The sequence below is a fragment of the Myodes glareolus genome, chromosome X (genome assembly GCF_982192425.1).
Source record: "Myodes glareolus chromosome X, mMyoGla1.1, whole genome shotgun sequence".
In the NCBI taxonomy this organism is placed as follows: domain Eukaryota; kingdom Metazoa; phylum Chordata; class Mammalia; order Rodentia; family Cricetidae; genus Myodes; species Myodes glareolus.
The window spans coordinates 134,266,016-134,291,422 of record NC_142053.1 but is presented as its reverse complement, the minus strand read 5'-3'; the positions used below and the strand labels follow the sequence as shown (position 1 = coordinate 134,291,422).

General features: G+C 37.7%; 1 protein-coding gene across 1 annotated transcript in view; it reads right to left on the bottom strand.

Annotated features, from left to right (window-relative positions):
* The window catches only part of Tspan7 (tetraspanin 7), a 102,702-nt gene extending 77,961 nt beyond the window's left edge, over positions 1–24,741 (bottom strand). The window contains exon 1 of the mRNA XM_048461473.3: positions 24,612–24,741. Within this exon, the coding sequence (XP_048317430.1) occupies positions 24,612–24,692 (81 nt within the window). The 5' untranslated portion in view covers positions 24,693–24,741. The remainder of the gene's footprint in view (positions 1–24,611) is intronic.
* Between the last annotated feature and the right edge of the window lie 666 nt (positions 24,742–25,407).

The following is a 25,407-nucleotide window of genomic DNA, read 5'->3' as shown; positions in this document are numbered from 1 at the left end:
TCTCCAGCCAGAGTTGGTGAGCTCCTATTTGCTCAGATAAATTGTATCAGTGGGTGAACCCATCATGGTCTTGACCTCTTTGCTCATATTCTCACTCCTCCCACTCTTCAACTGAACTTTGGGAGCTCAGCATAAATTGTGTTTTATAATGTAGCTATATTAAGGAAACATTCTCAATATGAAAATGTAGATATGCAAGATTATTCATGGAAAATTCATTTAAAATTATAAAATATTGGAAACCACCCAAATTGTCCACAAAAATGGATAATAGTCATTAAAGTATAGCCACACGATGGAGAGATATACTTGCATAAAAATAATGAAGATCTATCTTTATAAGCAATATGAAATAATTTATAATTTACAAGGGAAATTGTTAAATGAAAATAGCAGAGTATGCACTTGAAGTGTCCTCACCACACCTCAGAAAGTATCACCCATACTGACAAAAGTGTAGAAAACATGAATTGCTCTATTAAAGAGGTTGAATCTATGGTTAATAACTTCTCTACAAAGCAAACCCTAGGCCTAAATAGCTTTACTGGTGAAATCTACTTGTCATTTAAAGAAAAATGAATACCAATGCTACAAATCAAATCTATAAAATAGTATAAAAGGAAATGCTTACCAACTCAGTTTATGAGAACAGCACAAAAATAGAATAGAGGAAACTTCCTCAATGACAAACCTCAGAGACATGGAAGCATAAATTCTCCCACGCAAATACTAAGCAAGCCCGACCTTGTGTACCTTCCAAGATTACACAAGTCCAGTTACATTCAGGGTAGTATGGCCATATCCTGGTTGTATACATTTTAAACATGGTTTAGGGAGTTGAGTGCCACAATATGCAGAAAGAAAAAACATCGTATGAAGTAGGTTTTTTTCCAACAATGCAGTAGAAAAAAAGAATCAAAAATATTTTGACTATAGTAGAATCAAAAGCAGACCACAATTCCCAGCCATGATGCCTTAATAGTATGCCTATGTAGGGCTTTATATGGAGGTTAATGGTCAATAATTTCTAAATAGTCTTTAGCATTGCACACAAACACACATATATGTATAAATATGAACATATGTATGTATGTATTTATGTCCTTGTTCAGCCAATGCAACTTAAATAGCATCTATATTGTAAACTATAAGAGAAATTGAAAAATTACTAATCTACAATAAAACATTAGATAATTAACTTTAATTTATATACACAGTCTAAAAAAGAATCAAACCCCAACAGTGAGAGCAATATAATAGACAACCTATAATAGCAAAGATTGTCTAGCTTCACCTTACAATTAAGAAGTCATACATAATTTATCACTTCTAAAATCTGTGAATTAAAAAGTTTCAAAGACGTTGATCAATGGGGACACAATCTTGTACTTGGGATATTCTTATGCACTTAACAGAAAGATACTGGCAAGCACCCTTTCAGAAAGCTCCTCTAATTAAAGCTTTAAAAATCTAAAAACATACTTATTTCTACCTCAAGGAAGCAAATAATGAAATGTGAAGGGATCAATGTAAGGGCTACTACTTACAATTTAACCAAAAATTAAAACACACACACACATTATGTAAATTATGAGTTTGAAGAAACAAAGAATAAATTCATAAATAGATTAACTTCACAGATGACTTTGAACATAGTGTCCTTTAATCTTTCTATAGAGATCTAACTAGGCATAGTTCTAAAGGATGCCTGCACATGTGCACACACACACACACACTCTCTCTCTATATATATACACACATATATGTATATATATGTGTGTATATATATATATCAGGGATATGGCTAAGTAAGTGAACTTCAACTATAGAAAAATAGATAACTTAAAAATATTTCTTTAATTTTTAAAAATTTCATACAATATATTTTGATCATATTTTTCTCCTCCTCCAACTCCAACCAAATCCTCAAATCCAATCAACTCCCTCCACAATCCATCTTCATGTTCTTTTTCTTTATCCCCACCAAAAAAAGAATCCAACAAGAAAACAAAACAAACAAACAAAATCCCCAAAAGACAAAAACCCACTAATCGATAAGAAAAAAAAATCACATTCAAACCTGAAGTGTATTTTATATTGGAAAACTATTTTTGAGCATGACGCCTGTTCTGGAGTATGGCTGATATACCTGGTGTCACCCCATTGAAGAAAACTGATTTTTTTCCCTTCTCTTGGCAGCTTTCCATTACAAATAGTTTCTTGGTTAGGTATGGAACTTTGTGACCACTTCCTCTTCTTATCAGTAAAACAATTGAAATCATTTTGTTTGGAGTTTATTTTTTAAGAAGGTCATTTCAAACGATCACTTCCTCTGAATAACACATTCATTCTTGGAATTCAACTGTCTAGGGAAAAAAATGACACCTGGGGCTCGGAGACCAAGGAAAATGGGACTAAGGGCAAACATCAGTCCCCAAAGTCTCTTCTTATAAAAGTTATAAAGTTTATTCATTTAATTTTATGCTTAAGTGTTTTTCAGCATACACATATGTACAACACAGGTTTGTGTATTATTCATGGAGGTCAGAAGATGGTATTGGATCCCCTGAAAGTGGAGTTACATACAAATGGCTGGGAAGCACTATGTGGGTGCTGGGAAACGAACCTGGGTCCTTTGAAAGAGTAACAGATGCTCTTAATCACTGAGTCATCTTCCCAGATCCTCCCTCAAAAGTCTTTTCTTACCAGTTGGAAACACTGTGCCACAATAGTCCTGAATTTGCCAAGTTAGGTTATTTTCCTCAGGAATGTTCTGAAATACTAAAGTACCATGTAGAGCCACACAAATAATCCCAAGATTACAGAGTGGATTTGGCAGGATTATTCCAGTATTTCTTCTTTCTCCAGCAGTTCTTTATTGCTGGTTAAGTTCAAGAGGGGGGAAAACAGCAGGCATATTTTCGTTTTGTGCACATTCGCTTTTCTTTTTCACACAGTATCATTTTAGTACTGTTGATAGTTGGCCTACAGTAAGTCACCCAAATAAAACCAGAAACATTATCACGATTACTGCAAGCTATAAAACAGTGTTAGCATGCAGTTAACTTACCTCTAAGCGTTTCAGTGCTCCACCATGCAGCTCAGGTTTTGCCACCATACAAGAACTGGTGTATTCTCATTACAGCACGAATAGAAGAACATAAATCAAGAATAACTGCCAGCCACCTTTCTTCTAAATTTTCTGTATTTTCTTCTACAGATACATTAGCAATCTTACCCCAGAACCATGAAAGCAAATTCCACATTGACTGAGAAAAGGACGGGAATGAGAAAACACCTGCCAAGCAAGAAGACTCACTTAACAGTTCAAGATTCATCTAAACACATCTCCCCAACTGTATTTACGGTGCTTAGTGGTCAAGGAAAATCTCTCACTCTAAGGAAGTAGTTCAACCAGAGAAATAGGAACTCCCATCTGCTCCACCACAGACAACTAGCTGCTACTTCCTAGCAAAGTCAAATTCAGCCTCCCAAACAGCCAACATTCTGGAAATTAACTTTCACAAAAAAAAAAAACTAGACACTCTGATTTCTGCATCAGATACTTAGTTCTATTTTATACTTGCATGAAAAACATTTGGATCTAAAAAATACAATGAGAACCCAGAAACTTGTCGTCATAGTACTTGGCATTTACTGAGATAGGCTAAAAGTGGAGTTTCTGTTTTATAATGTGAATCACATCTTCTCTGCTAATCACCCCGATGTCAAAATTCGACCCTTTAGTAAAATCAAACAGCATTGAGTTACTATTAAGAGAGAGTGAAAATGCCATACTGCCCTGTGGGTGTTTTCATTAATTACCACATGTATAACACCAATTATGCATAAGCTACCAGTCAGTACCTGGACTACAAATATCCTTCTCATCTAGAATGTAATGCCATTTAACTAAGACATACTTTAGACTACAGAAAAAAATGTAAAAATACTAATATTGTAATTGTTCAGAACTAGGAATTGATTTCAAGGCCTGAAGTGTATTAGGCAAGGGAACCACCACTGTGTTTAAGTTTTACTTCTGTACATACAATTACATGATTATTTTAGTGTTATCCAAGCTGTATGTATATATATATATATATATGCTGTATTTATGCATATATATACATAGATAAATATAGCTATATGCATGTGTATATGAGTTTGCGTCAAAATTCATTTACCAAATTATATGATTGTGGGCATGTATATATACATAAAATCTACAAAAAGGTGATTGAACAATATTAATTAGCATCTCATAGAACATGACTTATGAACTGATAATTAACTCACAAAAACATGGAAATAACACCTGGAATAAAACAAAAGCGAAGAGAGAAATTTATTACATTTGAGAGGAGTTTCTAAGTCTCAGCATTCCTAATATTTGGAGTTACTTAATTCTTTGTCATACAACGGTGATGGCCACTGTGTGCTGCTATCCATGCATTCATAGCTTTCCTAGTGTGAACTCACTAGAGGCTAGTCATACTTTCCTCTGCCAATTGTGAGAAACAACACTCTCCAGACACTGCCAGATGACTATGGGAGCGGAATGGGGACATAACTAACACCCCTTCAAAAACCCATGTATTAGACACCCACTGCAATATATATTATATTATATTATGTTATATTATATTATATATTAGACACCCACTGCAACATATATTATGTAAATTTTGCTAAAGACCAAGTTGAAAGGTACCAATTTCAGAGAAAGGGAAATAACTGAAGAATGAGGATGGCTGAACAGTCATTTGGGACACCTTCGAATGCAGGCAACTAATGCAGCCAGTGCTTCTTCTCTAGCTAATGCAAATATACAAGTAAGTCTGGAAATGCCTCAAGTACACTTTCCAAGAGCTGTCACGTAGCTCGTGTGATAAATTTGACAATCATTAATCACTGTCATTGGCCACCTCTCCCAAGGAGCATCATAGATTGGTCATTTGTTCTAGCAGAACACATAGGAATTCAAAGAATTGATCTTATCCCCTACACTGACGAGAGAATGATAGTAGAGTTCTAATAAATATACTTTCAAGAAATTGGCTTTTTAAATTTTTAATCTCTAATTTCAAGATTCCAATTAAAAAACATAGTATTCTTAACAACTAATTGTGCCCCCAAAACGCCTACTAAATAAGGCTTCATGTGACACAGACTCTGCATAAATAGCTAATCTGATCTTTCATTTCTTCACATATGCCATACCAGCTTTAAAGAAATAGACTGTTACATAACTTCACATTTGGAAATTTATTTAAGGAAATAACCTTCCCTCAAAACAAGACCAAAACTATTCAAAGCACGACTGCTTAACACACACTCTGCAACTCCCAACTCTGCAGGTGGAGCCAAGACAACACAAAATGGCAGTTGGAAAGAATGTGAACAACCCATGCTATCCCATCATAGGTCTCTGTGCCACTGAGCACATCTGAAGGAGTAGAAGACAACACAGGGTACTTCTAGGACTTTGAAAAGAAACACAGAGGCCAACACCCTAGGTAATGGGGCTCAGCTGCAAGTGTAATAGGCTGAGTCAGAAGATGACCTAATGAACACTTGTCTAGCCATACAGACACCGCAGTTTGCACACGCCACAGCTGCATTTAAACAAACACCGCATACAAATACAATTCGAATAGTAGAATCACTGGCCGTTTTTGGCTTGGAGGTTGTTTGTTTGTTTGGAGAACAGGTTCTCACTAAAGACAGATTGGCCTTGAACTCACGATCCTTTCATCTCATCCAGGATCGCAGCTGTGTACCTCCATCTCCAGTTCAAAAAGTCCTTCTTAAAAATATACCTTCTTATTGAAAAATCTTTACAATCATAGTAGTTAGGGAAAATAAGATGTCTCTTAGGGAAAAATGAAATATGACCCAAATTGATATAAGAATGGATAGCAAAGATATGAAAAATATACTTATTCATTATCAACCAGAAAGATACACAACCAAAGCACTACAAGACTGATATATCTGCTGGGCTGGACTAATACTGAACAATTTAACAAGAACACGTGAAGAACTACAATTATCACCAATATATATTACTTTCAAGATCAGGGTTTTTTTTTCACTTTCTTTTCTTTTTCTTGATTCCTTCTTTGTTCTTCCTTTCTCTTTGGTGTATTTTGAACATTAAGAAAACTAAATATAATTCCATGCCTTCTAATCTCACAAAAGGTCCAGATCTAGAGAAAGTCAAGAAGAAGGTAAAACAGTTTCATAGAATCTCCTGGGACACCAGAGAGAGGGAAGAGAAGGAACTTAGATGACTTCTGGAAGTGCCAATAATTTAACTACATTATTACTTGATTTTTAATTATTTCAAAAGGAGGCATAAATATTTTACATTTCTCCCACAAAATAAAGACTTCATCTCAGACACAAAATAAGACACCCGACCATCTAGTCACACCCACACGCACACTTGAATAGCACTAGCTGGGAAAAGCAGAATTCCATGTGTTCAGGATGATTCTAACTGTACTACTAGGAAGGTATGAGAACAAAGACCACAAGAGAATTGGGAGTGCTTTGGTGGTCAAGATCACGATGTGTTTTTTCCTGTAGGAGTGCTCAAGTTCATAATTTCAAAACAATTTGATCGGTGTCACATAACAGATTAACTCTAGAGCTGGTAGTATTAAAAAATCAATGTACAGAAGAGATTCAATTGACAATGGGTTTAGAATAATTAAAGCCTGAACTGATGTTTAATAGGCAATTTCAGATGGCAAACAGGCAAGGTGGATTTGAGAGACTTAAGATTGTGTACATAAGCCTCCATGTGGGCCAGATCTACAAATGAAAAGCATTAGCCATAAACAATCGCTGAGTGACAACTCTATTTCATGGCAAAATGTTTTTCTTGTCATTACAAAGCAGGATACCAATTACCCAAAATTAGGTTCATGTGTTCTGTTTTGTTTTTCATGTTATAAGAATTAATCTTTAGGAGGGCAAATCTAGCCCAGCTGTCAATAGAGTCAAGTAATAGCAATTCAACCCGTAAATTGACTTCTAAATTACTTGCTTCAGCTCAGATAACTGGAGTAATCAGCTTAACAATGGATAGCAAATAGCAAAAATCACACTGGATTCTGAAACATCTAAATCTACATTCTGAGCCTCTGTATCTCTCTGGTTTCATCTTAAATGCCACCTCCTTAGAAAGACCCTTTATGATATCTCTATTAAGTACAACCCTATACCATCACTTCCCGAACTACTCATTCACAGCACTTCTCACTGCTTGAAATTATCTTCATTTTCTTGTTTATTGTCTATTTCCTCCCTTTGCAAGGGATCACCTTGCTCATTTTGTTCAATTGAACCTCAGCACCTAGCATTTAGCAGACACTCAGTGTTCTGAGCAAATCTCCTGCATAAAAGCAGAGGGTGAATGAGGAACACTGACAGGTAAGTAAATAAATGATTACTATACAACCAGAATACTATTATAGCTGGGCAAAGTTCAAAAGAACAGACTATTTCCACGGTGGAGGGAAAGGTTACAAATGGCTTCCTAGGGATGTGACAGCTGAAGGAAATCCGGAAGACTAGTTAGTTTTAGTAACCAGAGAACTGGGAACAGTGACCTGAATGGAAACTAAAATAGGAGAGGGAGGGTGGTAGGGCTCCTGATGTTTTATCAGCACACAAAAATATGTGAAGATGTTTCTATAGGTAAAAAGATTGGTAGCTTTTTTTCATTTTGGCTTTTTAAAAAATCAGACTGCTTTGTTTAGAATAAAAATCACAACAGAATAGATAGCAGTGAAATGAGGGAGCTTGGCGTAGGGAATAGAAGTTGGGGCAGGGAACACAATGGTCCAAGAGCAAGAGAAAAGTTGGTAGCACTAATTTTATTGTTATACAACAACATATCATGTTCATTTTACAATGGAATGAATTGAAAATGAATAATAAAAAAATTTAAAGCTAATAGCAATGAGGAGAGAAGAGATGTGATGCAAAGATTTTCTGAGATCACTACGAGATAAAATTCAGTCCATTTGCTTTTGGCAGATAAAGACTAGGTACAGCCATTCCTATTAGTTGAAATCTCTCAAATCTGAGAGAGAGAGAGAGAGAGAGAGAGAGAGAGAGAGAGAGAGAGAGAGAGAGAGACTCAACAGGGCTTGGTGATTTGTGTTATATAAACGAGAGGACGGCCAGACAAAAGTTTAGGATTTAAGACTGTGGTTCTCCATTCTGTTTGGATGGATACCTTGCTCAGCCTAGATATAGTAGGGAGGGCCTTGGATCTTCCACAAGCAATGTGCCTTACTCTCTCTGAGGAGTGAATGGGGGGTGGGGGGTAGGGAGAGCTGAATGGCCAGATTTTTTTCCCCTAAAAGATTCAGGGAGAGGAAACAAGATCACATCAACAGACAAACCTCGAGTTGGCAGCTGTGCAGATGAGCCTTATCTGTGTGTCCATGTGTGCATTAGATAAGCATTTAGCCAGTGTCAACTCCAAGGGAAAATGCCTGATGGTTCCTGATGCTTTTAGAATTCTTCAGGGCAAAGACACAGAGAAAACTTGCATCTCTAGCAGTTTTTAATGCTTTGGCTTCTGGCTTGTTCAAAGTGGCCTGGGGCGGGTTGCCTTAGTAATCAAGTTCACATGTGAACCATATTTCATAGCAGCAGGATAAATAATACTCATGTACTTTGGGGCAACAATTTAGAATGTTATAGGCATACAATAATTTTTATCTTGAAAGACAGAGTGAGAATATCATTTATCCCCATGGAAATTCTTGACTTTACTAAATGTTCAATATCGTACAGTAGCAGTGTTGATCCGGACCAATAATATCACCTTGATCTAATCCAGTGAACTGTATACAGCAGATAGTTCCTTGTTGCTGCCAGAAATAGTCATGATTATCATGTTTGTTCGTTATGGACAAAAACAACTCTCTTCTCTGTTCAAATGATAATAACTCACTTGGTGACAAAATAATCTAATCAACAATAAGGTACTATCCCCTTCCAAACAGTTAAATAAAACACCTAGAAGCTAACAGAGCAATATCTATTTTGGATTTACTATTTCTAACTGTGAAAAATAGGATCAAAATGCATGAAACTTGAGTTGGTTAATGTTAATGTTCAATATGCTACTTTGGAGACCCTCAAACTCTCACAGTCAGGAGATGCACTTTATACACATACATGTATGTGTGTGTATCTAAAATTTCATCAAAATAACTTTTCATAAATAATGGAGAGAAGAAGAAACAATGGCATATCTATATAAAGAATGAACTAAGGGGCTAGAGAGATAGCTCAGAGGTTAAGAGCATTGCCTGCTCTTCCAAAGATCCTGAGTTCAATTCCCAGCAACCACATGGTGGCTCACAACCATCTGTAATGGGGTCTGGTGCCCTCTTCTGGCCTGCAGGCATACACACAGACAGAATATTGTATACGTAATAAATAAGTAAGTTAAAAAAAAGAATGAACTAAGACTTGAAAGATGTCTGTAAAGGGACAGATAGTAAATATTTTCCATGGCACACAACGAAAAAGTTGTGGCTATACCATCCCAAAGTTGCTCACTGGTTATATTAATCATCTCAATCTAGAAACATCTGAGAAACTGTAGCTTCAGAAGAACTGTTTGTCTGCCTCTTTGTACAGTTAACAAACCATAAAGATTCCTTTACGGAGGGCAGGGGAAGTATTCCCAAACCAGAATAAGAAATAACCCATAATCACTAGATATTGGGAACTGATGCCGCAATGGACTCATACAGATTAACTTAGTGATATAACCCTTATCTCCCACTATCTTTACAACCCTTTATGTCTTCCAATGACATCACTAGGATTCACTATCCCTTATCTAGACCCTTTGTTCCATCATTTATTCAAATATTTATTGGTATTTGTTTTAAAAGTCTAAAAGCTTCCTGCTTTGGTCATGTCTTAGATTGTTGCTCTCTTGTGAAGGTCCCTACATATAGTTAAAATCCATACAATGTGTATATATTCTCCTGTTAATCTGCCTTGTGTCAACTTGACTGAGTTCTTAGTCTCAGCCAAAGATCACATTATTGAAGTAGGATGGGCTAAGTTGTTCTTCAGCCTTCCCTACAACAATCTTCTGTGATAACTGTTATGGCATGAAAGCATCCATAGACAATACATAAAGCTTGTTTCCAAAAGAGGTGGTTGTAGATTTGGCTCACAGGGTGTAGTTTAAAAATCCCTATGACTGACCCATGTGTATCAAAATGGAAACTCACCAGAAAATGCCAAGTTTCAAGACACTACACTTAGAATGATTCATTCATTTGGAGTTTAAAAGATATACAGATAATGTCTTATACTAATTATGGCTATTTAATATGATTAGATACGTTAAAATAGACTCAACTGATGAATTGTATTTAAGACATAGTGGACAGGATAGAGAACCAACTGCAATTTTTTTCACATTTCTTTGAGAACTAATTGCTTAAGGCAAGCACAGCATAATGGTAAGATCTGATACAAGCAATTATCATATTATTCCCAACCCAGAAATTTAATGTCTCATAGGAACAGGCATTTGCCTTTATTTTGAAGAGGTAAGACTTAAAAATCGGGCTGGAGAGATGGCTAAGTGCTTAAGAGCTTTGGTTGTTCTTCCAGAGGTCCTGAGTTCAATTCCCAGCACCCACATGGTGGCTCACACCCATCTGTAATGAGATCTGGTGCCTTCTTCTGGTGTGTAGGCATACATGCAGAGGAACACTGTATACATAATAAATAAATAAATAAATCTTTCAAAGAAAACCTAAAAAACAAGTTAAATTTGGTTTTGATGTGCATTAACTTAATTCAATCATGAACACAGATTGGGTTGATGAGCTGCTCCATGATAAACAAGATGATGCATATTTAAAACTCATTCCATATTGGAGAAATAAAATCATATACTACACAACATGTAGAGTGTCTTTTTGAAGCATTTCCTGTTTTCTTCATTATAAATGTAACACACTCTACTTGTATTTAGCGTTCAAGCCTTGGAAAATACACCAAAAAGGAACTCACAAATTCTTTTGCCTCTTAACCACAACTGCTAACATTTTGTGTGGAGACCTGTTCAGCATTTGCTCCACGGCAAATCATATCACATGTTTGTTTAGACAGCTCATTCGAATAGCTTCTTAAACAGAGTATTCATTTATGAGACACTCTGTCTGTATTTATCTAAAAGCTATCTGAGATGCTCTGCATGCAGAGTCACTTCCCACATCTCACACTCTGACCTGTGCTCCTGAGAATACGGAGACGTGCATTTCTTCTCCATCGGTCATTTAGACTTTAAGGAGATATACCTACACCTGCCAGCCCAGAGCACAAGGAGGAGCCATTGAGGCACCACTCAACGTTGCCCTTTGAAACTGTTTATAACGCCATCAGGGTGGGTCATCCCACTGTATTCTAGGCCTTTATGTTTTGAAAAACACACCACACAAAGCAGTTACTTGTTTGTCCTTGAAACATCTTTGGAGAATACCAACTCAAAGAGCTGCAAAGCTCACTCCCCCAAAAGAGCAGCTGCTATTAAGGAGCTTAATGAGTAACTTGCTCGAATAATTTGCTACATGAAGGAGGACCTTTATCCCTTAGACAGGACTTACTGGAAACACAGGCTTCCTTTAGCACCGGTGGCGCAATGCTTTGCTACACCTATTATCAGCAAGCAATGTAGCATTAACTGTGCTTAGAATTCTGGGCGTACTGCACATTTGTAAAGGATAACCTCACTATCTCATGCCTTTTAAATGACCTTATGGGCTTTCCCCAACCTTGTCTGACAACTCCACACTGCTCTTGTAATGCGCTTGAAATTCCACCCGTCTTTCTAACCACTTCAAACATCCGCCTCATCGCCTTCCCTCATCAGACAAACGATTTTAGAGACAAGGAGCTAAGGAACCTAGGAGTCACTCCCAAGTTGGGCAGGCCTCCCCAGAAAAGTGAAAAGCCACTTGCAGGCTGGAAGGGCATGCCTAGGCTGTTCAGGAACCTACACACGTTCCTGATTGAGACTTCATGGGTTCCATTCCAGCTCTCCAGCATGTATATGTCTGCTATTACCTTGCCCAACAGCAGCAAAGCAATCTCTATTCTATTGCATACTCGAAAGCATAAAAAGGAGGTTTGGCTTTGCTCTCTTGATCAAATGTTTCACTGACCAGTCAATGCACAGTCAATCAACTGGGACCATGGAGGGTGGGAGGTGGGCAGTGCCACACAGTACAGAGATGGCCCAAACAAAGAACTTCACCAGAAAACACAGCAAACTTCGAAGACTCAACCTATCTCCAACTAAATAGATACAAAACATAGCACAGCCTATGAGGCTCCAAAGAGTTCCTTAGGGTCTGCCCTGTCATGAGGGCATCAACATGAGTCAGGCTCTTCAAGTACAGAACACTGGCATTCATCCTTACTCATGTCCTTGCCAATCCTAAAGAGGCCATCTTCTGCTCTCCATTGCTCATCCTTGTCACCCTATTATTAGCTCTCAGTTCCTAGCTAGCTAATCTGGTCTCACTTCCTCTTGCCTTTGTATTATAACTTACTACTTCTAGGCTAGACATGTAAAGTGCAGATCTCATCTACATACTGCAAACTATGATTGAGTCTTCCTTGTGCCAGCCAAACAGTTCTAGTTGACCCATGAGAAAGCCTACGCCTAACCGATCCACCACACACCTTTCTTTTTAGTACAGCTGACCTCATCCTGGTCCCACAAAACAGGAGTACACCTATACCACACTTCTAACCCAGAGCTATCCAAAAGAGATAGAGTGGCAAACATATGTTTTTAAGACAAGGTCTCACATTGTAGCCCAGGTTAGCCTGGAGCTCCCTATGTAGCCTAGGCTGGCCCTGTATTCATAGCAATGCCGCTCTGAGCTCCTGAGCACATGGAATATAGATATAAACCACCACACCCAGCTCACATTTATAACTTTAAATATCTGAATGACACTCAAGTAAAAAAAAACCACAAGAAATCAATCTTAATAATAAGTTCTTCTTTAGCCAATATATCTACAATATTACCAATTCAATATATGATTAATACAAAATGAGGTTGTTTTTTATACTTTACACTAAATCTTCAAAATTTGGTGTGAATTTTACAGTTAAAGCATGTTTTACTTTGAAATATTCACATCTGAAATAATTTAGTGGTTACTTTTTGGACACAGAATAAGTAGCCTTTTCAAGGTAGAAAATGTGAGGCTTGCTTCATTCCCACTCCCATACACCCATAGGGAATTTTACACTATAATTATTGAAGAAAAGGATCGGACCTCCCTTATATCTGCATCATAAAGAGCAGGAGACAATCAATTTCAGCCCATGAGTCAAATCCAGTTGGCCATCTGGTTTGGTAAATAGTTTGGTTGGGATAGAGCGTTACTCACTTATCCATCCTCTCATCTCCGCTGCACAGGCTTCATTTAACACTGCTGGTGCTAATTAGATGCATGGCCCATGAAACTGAAAATATTTAGTGTTTGGCCCTGTACAGAAGAGCTGTGCCAACTCTTTCTCTAAAGTAGTGATTCCGCAAGTATACTTAGTGCTGGTCAGAAAACTAAGCCATTGGTCTGTATTGAGAGAAGACTTCCATTAGAAGGTGAATAAGAGCTTTTGTGTAGGTGTCTAGATGAAGAAAGCAGTATGACACAAGTTCTTTGCCTCACTATAACTTAGTTGACTTTATTGCAACTTTTATTACATCCTTTAAAAAATTAATAACCAAATACATCAATATTTTACATGCTTCTGAGTGTCTAATTTAGTAAGATGTCTCTCTCACATCTATATTATACCTATGACTTTTTGTTTGCTTGTTTGTTTTCCAAGACAGGGTTTCTCTGTGTAGCCCTACCTGTCCTGGAACTCAATGTATATACCAGGCTGGCCTCAAACTCAGAGATCCAACTGTCTCTGCCTCCTGAGTGTTTAGATTAAAGGCGTGCACCAACTATCCTGGCTCTATCTATTACTTCTAGATAAAAATATTTTATAGTAAATATACAAAAATATGATTTTGTTTTATTTTATATTTGAACACTTAAACTAACTGAAAATTTTTGTGTAATTTAAGCAAAACCTCCAATAATTTCCCCAATCTAGTAGTGCCAGCAGCATTTAAAACTAGTAAAACATACTGTTTCATTTATTAAGTAATATATACATGCCCTTATTTCTGGATTCCTCAGTGTCCTATTAATTTATTGACCTCTTTCTAAACCAACATTATACTGAATTAATTAGTGACTTTCTAGTTGTGTATTATTTTATAATAAAATTAATAATGCCAAAATACAGATACAGGAAACAAAATACATTTATTATTCCATAGATTTTTATGGAGTCTAAGTGATGTCGTCTGCTTTGGTTTCCATTAAAGAATCAGGTAGGACTGTAGCCTCCTGGGAGGCTCAAGTGGGTGGTAGAATCCATTTCCAAGATCGTCCAGTTGTTAGCAATTGCTTACATATTGCCAAACTAGAGGCTTCCTTTTCCTGTTGGTTGTCAACACAGAATTCCTCACTATGCGGCCCTCTCTAAGGCAGTTTTCAACAAGGAAGCTTAAGTTTTCAAAGCCAGAAAGAGATAGAGGCTCTCAACAAGACTGACTGTAAAAATCCTATGTAATGCAATTGTATGGCACATTTGATCACTTTTATTATATTCTATGAGAAGCAAGCCATAGATGCTCCTGACAATGGAACAGAAGGGGTGGCACACAGGCATGGATGTCAGGAATTGAGGATTGCATTGGTCTGTCTTTATCTCCCTTTAAACAGTATATTCTGTTACCATGTGAGGTATACACTTCCCAATTTCCTACCAATTTCTCAGTTATTTGTTTCCTATATTAGCAATATAATTTAATCAAGTACTACCCCTCGCTCCCCAAATTCTACCAGGATTCTATATGAAAATATATATCAAACAAATCTTTAGACAACTGGTAATTTTATGATATTACATCTCCCAACTAAAGAATATATAGGTGTCTTTAAATCTGTTTAAGTCTTATTTTCAAAATTTCTGTTCCATTCCATCATATCAGAGACTTCTTTGCATTTCTTATTAACTTCATTCTGCAGCAGTCATGATTCTTGATGGTACTGCAAATGAACAAGTTTTCTCCTCTAAAGCTTGCATGATGAACTAATGAAAGGCAGTTAATATTTTATCCTTACCTTGTATCTAGCCAGCATATCAAATTCTTAGCTTTGTACTAGACTCTCCAGGAAGTTTTGGTATATAAAAACTATAGCTATAAAAAGACAATTTTATATTTTTTTTCTAACTTAATGTTTTGCATTTGTGCATTTGAAAGATAAATCAAATCACAAATAGTGGTACATGCTGATTTGCTTCTGTAGTCCTAGCACTTTTGAGACACAAGTTTGAAGCTGGTCCAATGGAGTTTCAGGCCAGTGAAACCATGTCTCCCAAATCCAAAGTCAATAATAAATACATATAACCAAAATTTTTTTTCTAATTCCTGATCGACTAAAATTATGTTAGCATTTTCCTGTTAGTACATTTGTGTGGATGGAAATAATTTCTGTTAAAAATAAAAGTTGATAGTCCTTCCTCAAGAATACAGAGCTAGAACTTTGCCCACAAACACCATTTGAGAGCTTCCTGTTTCCAGTGATTGGGCATGGACTTCCTTTGGCTTGGAAGTGAACCCAACATACACTAAAACTGAGACTGAATGAGAATCCATATTTCCCTGTTGCTGCTTGGATTCAAGCTCCAACTCTGGTGATGCTTTTAAGAATTCCTTATCCCTCCCAATTTCTTCTTCATATTCTACTATATCATACACTTGCTATTCTTTTGACAATTGCCTTCTACTGAAGGGATCTCAAACTATATTTATGTGAAGTCTTGATTTGGACATGTGCTTTATAATATTAAGTGAATCACATAATCTCTGTGAGACTCTGTCCTCTCTTCAGAGTTTAAAATATCTGTGCTTACCCATCATAGTCAAGTGTTGGTGATCATCAAGATATTCATGAATTTGCTATGACATGTAATATCTAGAGTTGGGCAGTGGTGGCGCTAAACTAAATCATAGTTTATAACTAAAGCATATCTTTTGAGGGTATTGTGGCATTTGAAAGGTTTTCAGTATGGGGATATGAGTTGTTGCCCTTGACCTTACAAACATTACACTTTGATTAGATTGTTCGTCATCATCAGTATCCTTGGTGTGCTTGGGTGCACACAGTGTGCACATAGGGGGTTCAGGCTTACATCACTGGATGCCAAGTGCCCTTTACCATTGAGCCATGTCATTGTGCAAGCTGTTCTTGATTGTGTCAAGTGTGTTTGTCTGCTGATGATTGGTTGGTATTGAATTGAATGAGGTTTTTTTTTCTTACAATTCTGAACATGTTCTCCAAAACAAACTGGTCATCATAATTGAACTGAATTGTCATCCATTAGGGTATATTTAACTGTTGAGGTTGGTGGTTACTGCTGCTCATCATATCTATGAAATAATCAATCTTTGTCTCCCAGTAGGGCTATAGAGACATTTCAGTTGCCTTAAGAGTCTAATTCTTGGTATTATGAGATTACGTTCCATTTTTGAAATATGATTTTCATGTGTGAAACTTTGGGTAACACTCAATATGCTAAGTTATATTATTGTGAAAAGAAATAGATAACACAGTTCGTTTGGTTTTGCTTTGCTTTTTTTCTTTTCTTTCCTTCTTACTTATTTTTTTGAGACAGGGTCTCACTGTGTAGCTCTGATTGTCCTGGAACTCACCATGTACACCAGGCTGGCCTCAAATTCAGAGATCCTCCTGTCTCTGCCTCCCAAGTGCTGGGATTAAAGGTATGCACCACCACTGCCCAACTCTAGATATTAAATGCCATTTACAAATTCATGAATATCTTGAGGATCAGCAACACTCTGGCGGGGCTACATGCCTTCTCTCTAAGTCCTTTTTCTTTCTCCCAGCATTCAGTTTAGTTTTTCCTGCCTACCTAAGTAAGTTCTGCCCTGCTATAGGTTCAAAGCAGTTTCTTTATTCATTAATGATAATCACAGCATACAGAGGGAAATCCCACATCAATCCTAGAGACTCAAGATAAAATAGCAAGCTGTTAACTGCAATGTGTTCTCAGGATCACGTGTTTACAATCCAATTCTAATTGCACAGTTGAATCTCTAGGTATTTACTTCAAAATTATGAATGCTGGAACCCCATCTGGACAAACTGAATCATGGTGTCTTAGAATGGAGTTTAGACATTATTTTAGGAAACTTCAGGCAATTCTTCTGCTTAACAAAATGGCTTAAGAAGCACTGATTTAAGTTGTTCAATTAGTATCTATTCCAAACCCAACCAATCATCTCTTACTATGGATATTTACAAACTTCTTCTAAAATAGATGATGGGAAATGTTCACCTTCAAAAGTCATTACAGAAAACATTTTAAGGCAGAATGGGATCCTTGATTTTATCATTAGATTGTTTAAAATGCTTACATGTTCAACTGATCAAAAATGGAAAACAATGAAAGGAAAAACTCCTCTTTTATTCCCCCCTTCATCTGGTGTGGGAGGTCCTTCTGTCTATGTGTTGCTTTTATTGATTGATGAATAAAGAAACTGGCTTTGCCTATAGCAAGGTAGAAGTTTGTTAGGTGGGGAAAACTAAGCTGAATGCTTGGAGAAAGGAGGTCGAGTCAGACAGAAGTCATGGAGCAGCCACCAGAGACAGATGCCGAAACTTGCCAGTAAGCCACAACCATGTGGCGATACACAGATTAATGGAAGTGGGTTAAATTAAGATGTAAAAGCTAGCCAATAAGAAGCTAGAGCTAATAGGCCAAGCAGTGATATAATTAATACAGTTTCTATGCGGTTATCTTGGGAATCTGGGCAGCTGGGAAAAAAACAAGCAGCTTCCTACTACACTCATCCTTTTCTTAATGAATATTGAGGCACTATATAGAAGAAGAAAGTGCTCTGCCAAGAATGAAAAGCATCTATCTCAGCAAGGGGGATAACAGCCAACAGAAGGAGTTTACACATCAATCCACTGATCTGCTTTCTACCATGTGGTAGAAAAGCTCAGAAGCTGCTGTAACGGAACCAAAGTAGAAAAATTCAAGAATATATTTTTAAGGTGTATTTCCAGTACATTTGGCAGTACATTAGTCATCGATCTCAAGGATTTAGTATGTTTAAACAAAGAAGCAGTCACAAATGACTTCCAGTTCTCAGTACCTTCTGAGATACTTAAAACAGGATATAGTGCCGAAGAGCCAATGAGTCATCATAATGTATCACAGTGATGCCAAATCAATAACTCTTCCTGGGATTAAGATGAAATGAATTTCATTTGATTGTGATAAAAATTCAGCTAGTTTCTAAGCAACTACTAGGTAAAATGGCTTAATGCTCCCCAAATGGTATAAAAAATAGCATGCATGTCCTAACTTCACATTGCATATGGGAATTAAGTTGACTGAAAAAGAGAAGATTCCAGATTATCATATGCATGCCCCATAACCATAATAGCATAAAAATAGTGATTTAACATCAACTCTCCCACCACATACATATCATATGCTAAACTCTTATGCAACTATATTAAGTTAGTCCAGTAGAGTCTGAATTAAGTCAGAAAACACTACATTGAGTCATTTCCTCGTGGAAAGAAATGAAAAGTGAAGACAAAGTACCAGAAACCTTCAGGGCTTCATCCCTATTTGTTCCCTCCCTGATAACCTGATGACCTTTTAGAGGATGTATTTTAGTAAGCCTATTCCAACACGGAATATTTTCCTTGTTATCCAAAGGGTGTTTGTTTCAAAATATATTAATAGGATAAACTGCTGCCCTATGATGCCTAATTCTCTTGGTTCATTTTAACCGTGTGTGTGTGTGTGTGTGTTGTGTGTGTGTGTGTACCAATACTTATTATGATAATCCAACTATTACCATTTTAGATGTTCTATATGATCAATCAGAATCAACTGCTTATATAATTAATAGCATGCAAAGTAGAAATATAGATAGAAAAGACATCTTGTTAAAGATGATGTATTGAACATATCCATTTATCTTGGCTAACTCCCCAAATTCCATCGACATGACACTAAAAGGATCTTTTTAAAAACCCACAGTATAAAGAAGAGTGGAAGAGACAACCATACTGATATCCTGAGAGCTAACAAAAATATGGCGGTGTCTTTGGACAGCCTAGAATAAAATATTTATACCCAAGCACCTCCAGAAGACATAGACAGCTGACGTTAGGGAGGGGAAGAGGCTGACATTAGAAGGATTTAGTAAAACAATTTTTGAAGAGCAATTAGGAAATCTACAACTTCCTGTCTCTGGTTTCTCTTTCATTCTACCATAGGTTCAGAGATGTATTCTTTGGAGACTATATCAGAAAGTCTCTGAACCAGAAACAGAAGAACAATGGAAAAGAGAAATCACTGATATTTCACCATGAAAAGATTTAACAATACAATTAGCAAGCTAATTACATTCATAGATGATAAAATAAACAAATCTAATATTCACTAGAATGAAGAAAGAACATTTCTCTTCAAAAGACTGTTCAGATGTAGTCAACATAAATCTTACCTCAGAACTCAGATGAGTACTTAAAGTCCATAAAAATTTATAAATCAAAACAGTTTTCTGGTAAGTACATATATAGAAAGTTTTCTTGTTTGCTTCTGAATTACATTTCTCATGAAAATTAGAAACTTCTTTTTATTTAGAGCAAGGCAGATATTTTTATCCAAATTTAAGTTAAATAACAATTCACTAAAATATCTGATAAAAGAGACCACAAAGGTATAATGATTTAACAGTCTTTATTGTAAGCAAGTCTTTTTAAAGTCCCCTCATAATCTACCAACATGAGAAGAAAAAGAACACATTTCATCCACCATGGATAGCTCTACCCAGCTGTGGTGTGTTAAATAACTAAGCTAGGAGTGTTGCTAAGTTTCAGTTTTCATTCATTTATTAAGAATGTAAATACTCCCCAAGTAAACTCCCATGTAATACTGTTTCTAGTCTTTAAAGCACAGGAGAACTTACTCCCTCTAACGCCAAACCTGAAAATAAAACATAGAAATCAAGGAAAGTAAGAATATGTTATCAGCACTCAGGTGACATCATTGAACTGGAAGGAAAACCATCCTATCCACGAGCACACAGTCTGTAAAGAGTCACTTACCTTTAGTCTTCAAACAAACCATTATGGCACATCATTGGGAATGCTTTTCTTCTGACAGGTAATTGTGTTGAATATGCTGTGGTAGGGTAAATACAGTGACTTTCTCATTAGGCTTCTCCTTTTTATCACAGCGCTTACCACTCTTATGGGCACTATTAACCTTTTGAGCCAGATATTGGGCAGGGCTCAACCCCTATAAGGAGTCATCAGGTAGCTGCTTAGCAACAGCTGTGGTCTCTATCCACTAAATGCCTGTGGAACCCATCCCAGATGTAACAAAAAAGTCTTTAGACATGGACAAATATGGAGAGATTGTGCCCTGTTGAGAATCAAAACTTTAGCAAAATATGGCAGCCAGGGAGAGTGATTGCAAACAAAAGACTACAGATAAAAACAATTATCTCTTTTTCATAACTGTAGTCTTCTGGTTTGGGATAGTCCATAGTACTTGTTGATACTACTAACTTAGGACCATTTTAAGATAAAACACCTTCCACACCTAAACCTAAATTCAAGTAAAAGAAGTCTAATTAAGACAACTTACAAAGAACACGATGTAAATTAATCTGACTAATCATCTTTCCATATTCCCCTTAAAAGAGTGAAAAGTCATCCTTTTTATATTACAGGGCATAATTCCAGAAATGCAAAAAAATTGGAGTACTTACCATGGGCCAGACATAGTACTTGGTATTCAAGAAGTAGTCATATATCAAATATATTTACCGAACTGAGAAATAACTCTTACAGTTTTTAAAGGGTTTTTCTTGTGATCTTTGGCAAAAGATTCTTCCATATAAGATCAAAAGCATGAACAATGCAACACACGAGAAGCCAATCCATTTGCATTTCATATATATACATATATATACATACATACACACATATATAGACATATACAAACACACATGCATATTTTTTCATATATATGTTCATAGTTCAAAAGACCGCTAAGAGGAAGGGAACCCACAGCATGGAAAAATGGAGCTTGTACTTAGAATATATGATTGATTAATAATGCAATAATAAAAAGATAAATAGCCCAAATTAAATGGTCAAACAATATGAATATGTATCTCTTCAAAAGATGACCAATAATCATTAAGCATTTTAAAATACTCAACGTTACCATTTATTAAGGAAATTCAAAGAAGAATCACAGTAAGATGTATAAATGCACAGGTATTGGGATGGCTACAATTAAATAGCCAAATAGTGACAAATTCTGGCAAGCATAAAGAGAAAGTGGAACCCTAACTGTTGAAGGGGATATAAAAATGGAACACTTTCTCTGAAAGACAGTGTGACCATTCTTCAAACAATTAACCATAGAGTTATTTGACCTAGTAATTTCATACAGACCCCCAGGTATATAGCCAAGAAAAATGAAAATATAGGCACTCACAGAGACACAGACACATATTCAAACAAATAGCACATAAGTCAGTATAACCTCATCATCCATAACAGTCAAAATGCTAAACTATCCATCAATGGATGAACTATAGTATATTCACAAAATGGAATTCTATTCGACCATAAAACCAAATGAAGTCCTGACACACACTAACAACATGGATGAATCATGAAGATCTCATGCTAAATGAAACCAATCAGTCACAAAAGGGCAAATATGTGATTTCATATATGAAATGTTCAGAACAGTAAAATCTATAGCAATTGAAAGTAGAGTTGTAGTTTCCTACGGCTGGCACCAGGAGAGGGAGAAGTGGGAGAGAAAATGGGATCTTAAGGACAGGACAAGGTTTCTTATCATTATTTTCGATGATGAAACAACCAAAAATGGAGTGTAGTGATGATTGTATCCATGAATACACTAAAATGGTAACAAACACACTAAAATGCAAACTATTTATATGCTTAGAATATATTTATATAGCATACTTTAAATGTATGACATATATCATATGAATTATGTCTAACTAGAGCAGCTTTGTTCAAAACAACATTCAAGGTACATTAAAAAACTCAGCAGTTGAACTATGGCTTAATAAAAAAAAATCTTTAATATGTCCTATTATCTAAAGAGAGCTCATTCTTTTTATTGTAAAGTATGAAAAGTGTGAAAAAATCATTACATCCTATTTAAACTACTGAAAATACTTTGGGTAAATACTTAAGAATATGAAAATCTTGAAAGTACAAAAATTAAATTTAAATACCAGCATGAGGAACTTTCAGGGGCATAGCACACAGTGATGTGATCATTTAGAATGTTTTAGGAGACTTTAAGCAATTGGGTTCATGAAGCAGCAGCGGGGAGGGGGAGGCTGTGAAACAAAAAGAGTTAAATAATCCATATGAAAACCGGGAGCCTGGAACAACCCCTCCTTTACTAGGCTTCAGAGCCGCTCAGAAAACAACCCTCCTTCCTCCCCATGAAGCATAAGCCATCTTTTCAGGACCCTAAGATAATCACCCATAGATTTACTCCAGTAACAACAGGAAGTGTATATAACAAAGGGCAAAACAAAAACAGATTGAAGGAGATATATAAAAGAGATAAACCAGTTCCCAGCAATGGCTACTGCGAAGTTGGATAGTCATGAAGCATTACTGCTTTTTTTTCAGGCATATATAGCAAGATCCTTGAATGTATAGCTAGCCCACAGCCCCACTACTGAGATGATTCAACCTGTGTTGAATCCAGTCTAAAAAAAAGTCAACTCCCATGTTTCTCTTATGTGGTGGGTGGTCTCGATCATGCTACGCTGTGTCATCACAGAGCCCCTGGTATGCGCTCTTGCCACACTCCACGGCTTTCCAGACCTGAAGTATCACCAACATCAGTAGCAGCGAAAAGCCTAGACACATTAGGGATTTTTTAAAATATATAATATATATAAAATATTATAATATATAATAAATATTATTATATATAATAAATATATATAATTTTTTAAAATATATAAGTAGCTTGTCTTGGCTACTGAAAACAATTCAGTTTACCATCAGTCCGAGTATAGGTACCTCATTCAATACTGTGCTCCACATTTGAATAAAAAACAGGGCTAACATTGGGGTGGGAAAGGCAAGAAAAAAAACAGCCAAAGACAAGATTTTTTAAGCAGAGCTTCATGTTTCAAAATGACTACGTTGGAAGCTAGAATGACCCAGATTATGGGGGGGGTGCAGGTATTCATTCCTTTGCAGGGTGGCTGTGGCTTGAGGTGGGAAGAGGGAACTGTGGGGGGGGGGCATCTACGTGGTGAAAGAACTGGGAATGGTCTTTAGGTACCACCCACCTCTGCAAATGAATCACTGCAGTGTCAACGCTGCACTGATTCCATGAATTGCCAAACAGGATGAGGTAAGGCATAAGCCCAGAGCCCCCTCCTCCCCTTTTTCCCTCCTCCTGCGCACAGAAGCATCCCTCAGCGAGGTGCACCACGCAGCCCGTCGCCGGCCGGGGCTGAAGGGCTGACGTCACCTTTCTGCATTGAGCTCAAGGACTAGTTGCAGTACCAATTAGGTGGGGAACAGACTTGGGGAGCTACCGCAGCCACCAGGTAGTAAGGGTCCTCCTCTTAGGTACTGTAGATGGGGTTCACACAGTAAACACAATGACCAGATGAAAACAGTAAAGGGTGGAATGGAACCAGAAAGGGGTCGTAAGACCAACTCACTGAGTACGCTCAAAGATAGATAACCTCTTGCTTATGTAAGACCCTCTCCGTGCGCCTCCACGCGGTGGCGGCGCCTGTCCCGCATTAGTGCGCTTGAGAGACTGACCGCCCTTGTCCAGGCAGGCAGAAGGCTGCCGGCGACTGTCTCCCGCAGCCCCACCGGGTAGGGACCGAGTCGAAATCTGAGATCAAACCCTGCCGTCCTGCGCCCGCTCCCAGCCCGCCACAGGTTAGATCCAACAGGCCTCCAAAACTGACTGGTAAGGTAGAGAGAGGAATCCAGAAGAGAAAACAGACAAATCCCCAACTTTCCCCAGGGGCTGACCCTGTCCTGAGAGCTTAAGAAATCAATGCATTAATATATATATATATATATATATATATATATATATATATATATATATATATAGGAAGGGTCAAAAATCTGCAACCACCGCCACCACGTAGCTCACTACAGCTTTCGACAGGAAAAATCGAGGGTCGAAGCAGCCCAGACCTGCACCCTACCTTCCCGCAGCCCCGACTGAGCCTGTCTCCTTATCCACCGGCTAAGATTGGCTTTTGGGTTTGGGTTTTTCCTTCCACCTTTCTTTCTAAGAGCATCACCACACTGTCTGCTGGACCGTGGCCCGGCCAGCAGCCAGGCTTGGGCACTCACCCAGAAGACGAAGGAGTAGATGATGAGGAGGGTTTTGAGACAGGTTATCACAGGTTTGGTCTCCATTCTCCTCGATGCCATACTACAGAGCTCCGGCGGCGGCAGTGGCGGCGGGCGGCGGGGCGGCGCGCGGGAGGGGGAGGAGGCGGGGCCAAGGGAGGCGGGGCGCGGGGCGCGGGGCGCGTGCTGCCCAAGCTTCCCATGCGCGCGCAGGCTGGGCGAGGCGCGTGCATGAGCGCGCGCCCTGCGGGACTTGGGCAGAAGGATCAGGCCGACTGGTGACTGATTGGAAGCTCAGAATGCAGACTAAGCCAACACTCCAGCTCGGGCACAGATCCCCCAGCTAAGCTGGAGGCTGCAGTGGTTCATGGACCAAGTGAACCCGAGAGTCTAAAGGCTGGGTTGGAGGTCAGGGCAACCTTTCTCAGACCACCCCAGCATTAAGATTTCGGCTTTGTACAAAGCAGGGCCTGCCCCTGGCTACATAAAGATTGCGTAGTGTGTTCAAGCGTTTGGACGCTCAGGAGTCATGTCCTTGGTGATAAGCACACCTGTTTGTGCCAGGAACAAACTGCGATAGCCAGCCAGACAGCTGGAAGACAGGAGCTAGGGAGTTCAGAGACCCCAAAATCCTTGCAACTTCGCTGGTATTGGAAGGTTCCCTTTGAACTCCATACTTTAACATTTCCCCACATTTAGAAATGACAAAACTAAATCACAAGACGTAACAACATTCATATATACAAGATGTTTAACAGAAAACAATAAAAAAAATCAAATGATTAAACAAACTACC